Below are 2,766 nucleotides of genomic sequence, written 5' to 3' on the forward strand. Positions count from 1 at the left end.
ACCATGTCGCTGCCTGAGGGGGTCAGCAGTGAGGGTGGGCTGCAGAGAAATTCTACTACATTGGTGACCCTAAGGGCCTGGAGGTCACTATCACAGCCAGGTGAGGAACCAGGTGAGAGGTCACCTGAGGGGTCAGGTTAGGGGTCAGGTTAGGGGTCAGGTGAGGGGTCAGGTGAGAGGTCAGGTGAGGGACCAGGTGAGGGACCAAGTGAAGAATTGGGTGGGACCAGATGAGGGGCCGGGTGAGGGCCTGGTGAGGGGCTGGGCCACCCTTCAGGCCAGGCTTCCCCCTGCATTGGACCCTGACGCCTTCTTATCGGACCACAGTCCTCAGACGGGGCCTCTATCATAAGACTGACCCCACCTTCATTCTGGGCCTCCTCCCTCAGTTGGGTCTCCTGTGTCAGACTGGACTGCATGGTGGACCTGAGCCTCCACATTCCACCCAGGCCTCACCTGAGTGTAGGATGACGGTGACAGACACATACAATGACTTTCCCACTAGGGCAGCTTCTCCCAGGGGCTGCGGAGCCGCACTCAGCAGGACCTCTCGGTTCAGCACAGCCTTTCCAGTGCCATCCTCGATCTGGGATAGGAAATGAGGGCTCAGAGGGGGAGAGGGCAAGGGGGAGGGGATTCAGAGAGTGAGAGGAAGGGTTCAGAGTGGAGGAAGCTCTGGGGGTCCCTGGTAGGTACCACAACATGTTTGAGTGACTCGGACAGTGAAGTCCTCTGGTCACCATCCTGGACCCCAAAGATGACAAAGGCTGTTCCATCCACATTCTTCCCATACAAGAACCTGTGTAGAGAGGAGAGTCTCAGATTCTCCCTCCTAAAAGCTGTGTCATAATGTAGGGTAAAGTCACACTGGTATGGAGAGGACCCAGAATCACCAACCCCTCACCTCACCCTCACCAGGCCCTCACCGGGCCCCTCATCTGGTCCCTCCTGATTCTTCACCTGGTCCCTCACCTGGCCTCTCACCTGACCACTCATCGGACCCCTCAGCTGACCTCTCACCTGGCCCCTCACCTGGCTTTGATAGTGACCCCCAGGCCCTTAGGGTCATCAATGTAGTAGAATTTCTCTGCAGGCTCCACTTGGACCTCAAAACTAGGCAGCACTGGGGGCGGGGGTTCGGGGGAGAGAGACAGCACTGTGAGGGGCCAGCACTGAGCCCACCATTATGGGGCCCACACCCTGGCTCCCTCCTTCTCTTACCATATTCCTTCACCTCAAACTCAGCCGAGAAGACCTGCTGTGGCGAATCTTCATAGTGGGCTTTTATCTTCCACTGCCCCATGCTGTGGGGAAGGCAGGTGAGTGATCTGGTCAGACCTGGCAGCCCCCCACTCCTTCTCCTGGGATAGGGGAGCCCCAAACCCACTCCTGGAGGGCCTGACATACTTACTTGACCAGCTCGGGGATGTTCCAAGACAAGGGCAAGATGCCAAAGTGATTTTCAGAAGAGAGGGGGTCTTGCTTGATGGAAATGCCTTCGGGCGTCTGTAGAAAGACAGGGAGGGGTGTGGTTCTTCAGAGCAGGCTTAGCCCCTTGGCCCTCCTCTCCCGCTCTGTGTCTGGATACTCTCTGTCATGTATACAGCAGCAGCGGCTAAGAACGTGGACCTGAATTGGTCAGCCTGGGTTCAAATCCCACTCTGCCACCTACAAGCTCTGTGACCTTGGGCAAGTTTCTTAACTTCTCTGTGCTCAATGTGCACATGTAAAAACAGGAGATAAATACAGCCCCTCTGCCTTGGGACATCATTCATGTAAGCAGGAGCTCATTATTATGAGTTTTCCCCTAATATTAAGAATCACTAGAATGTATTGCCTACTTTTGTGCAAGGCCCTGGGCTGAGCATTTAATTTGTGCTAAGCCATACGTAATTGCTCTGTTCAACCTTTTGTCCTACAAGAATAGCAATCTGGTGTACACTTATCATTTCATTTCTTGTCAACAGTTAAACATCGGGAGACACCACATAGAAATCTGGTTCTCTGGCTTCTCTTGGAAACCAGGGTAACTGGATAAAACCCCGCTGTTAGCACAGGTGAAATTTCACTTCTTCCTTTCTCCCACCCTGACTCCTTTCTCCCATCACTTTGTATTAAGCCCCACTATATGCCAAGCACTTTGTTGAATTCAGGAATAAAGCCCTGAACAAACAGATAAAAACTCTTTCCTGTACCCCTGGCCAGTTTTGCTCAGTGGATAGAGTGCTGGCCTGTGGACTGAAGGGTCTTGGGTTTGATTCTGTTCAAGGGCACATGCTCAGGTTGCAGGCTCAATCCCCAGTAGGGGGCGTGCAGTAGACAGCTGATTAATGATTCTCTCTCATCACTGATGTTTCTATCTCTCTCCCTCTCCCTTTATCTCTGAAATCAATAAAAATATATATTTAAAAAACAAAAACAAACCTCTTTCCTGTAGGTAATTGAGGTTCCACAGAGGTTGGTGGAGGGGGTAATTAATAAAGGAATAAATCCAATTTATAGGATGACAAAAGAATGGCAGGAAGAGAGAATGGAGTGCATGTGTGGATGGGAGGGGGGTGAAAATTACAGGTGCTGAGAAAGGCCTCACTGTAAAATTGGGGCATTGGTGACACTGAGCAAAGTCTTGAAGGACATAAGGAGCCAGTAGTGTGTATATTTGGAGGAAGATTGTTTTCTGGGCCAAAACACAACCAGTGCAAAGGCCCTGGAGCAGGAGAGTCTGCCTTGTGTGTCAGAGGAACAGGGAAGAGGCCTGTGTGGCTG

General features: G+C 52.0%; 1 protein-coding gene across 1 annotated transcript; it reads right to left on the minus strand.

The window, feature by feature from the left end:
* Nucleotides 1–456: 456 nt before the first annotated feature.
* LOC102240833 (complement C3-like) lies at nucleotides 457–1,506 on the minus strand (the record flags this gene model as incomplete). The annotated part of the gene is made up of 5 exons (XM_014540525.1): nucleotides 457–586; nucleotides 697–799; nucleotides 1,033–1,123; nucleotides 1,222–1,304; nucleotides 1,412–1,506. Coding segments are annotated over 5 exons (502 nt in total), but the record flags the coding sequence as incomplete, so codon positions are not given.
* Nucleotides 1,507–2,766: the final 1,260 nt, after the last annotated feature.

Source organism: Myotis brandtii, unplaced genomic scaffold (genome assembly GCF_000412655.1).
Source record: "Myotis brandtii unplaced genomic scaffold, ASM41265v1 scaffold24639, whole genome shotgun sequence".
In the NCBI taxonomy this organism is placed as follows: Eukaryota; Metazoa; Chordata; class Mammalia; order Chiroptera; family Vespertilionidae; genus Myotis; species Myotis brandtii.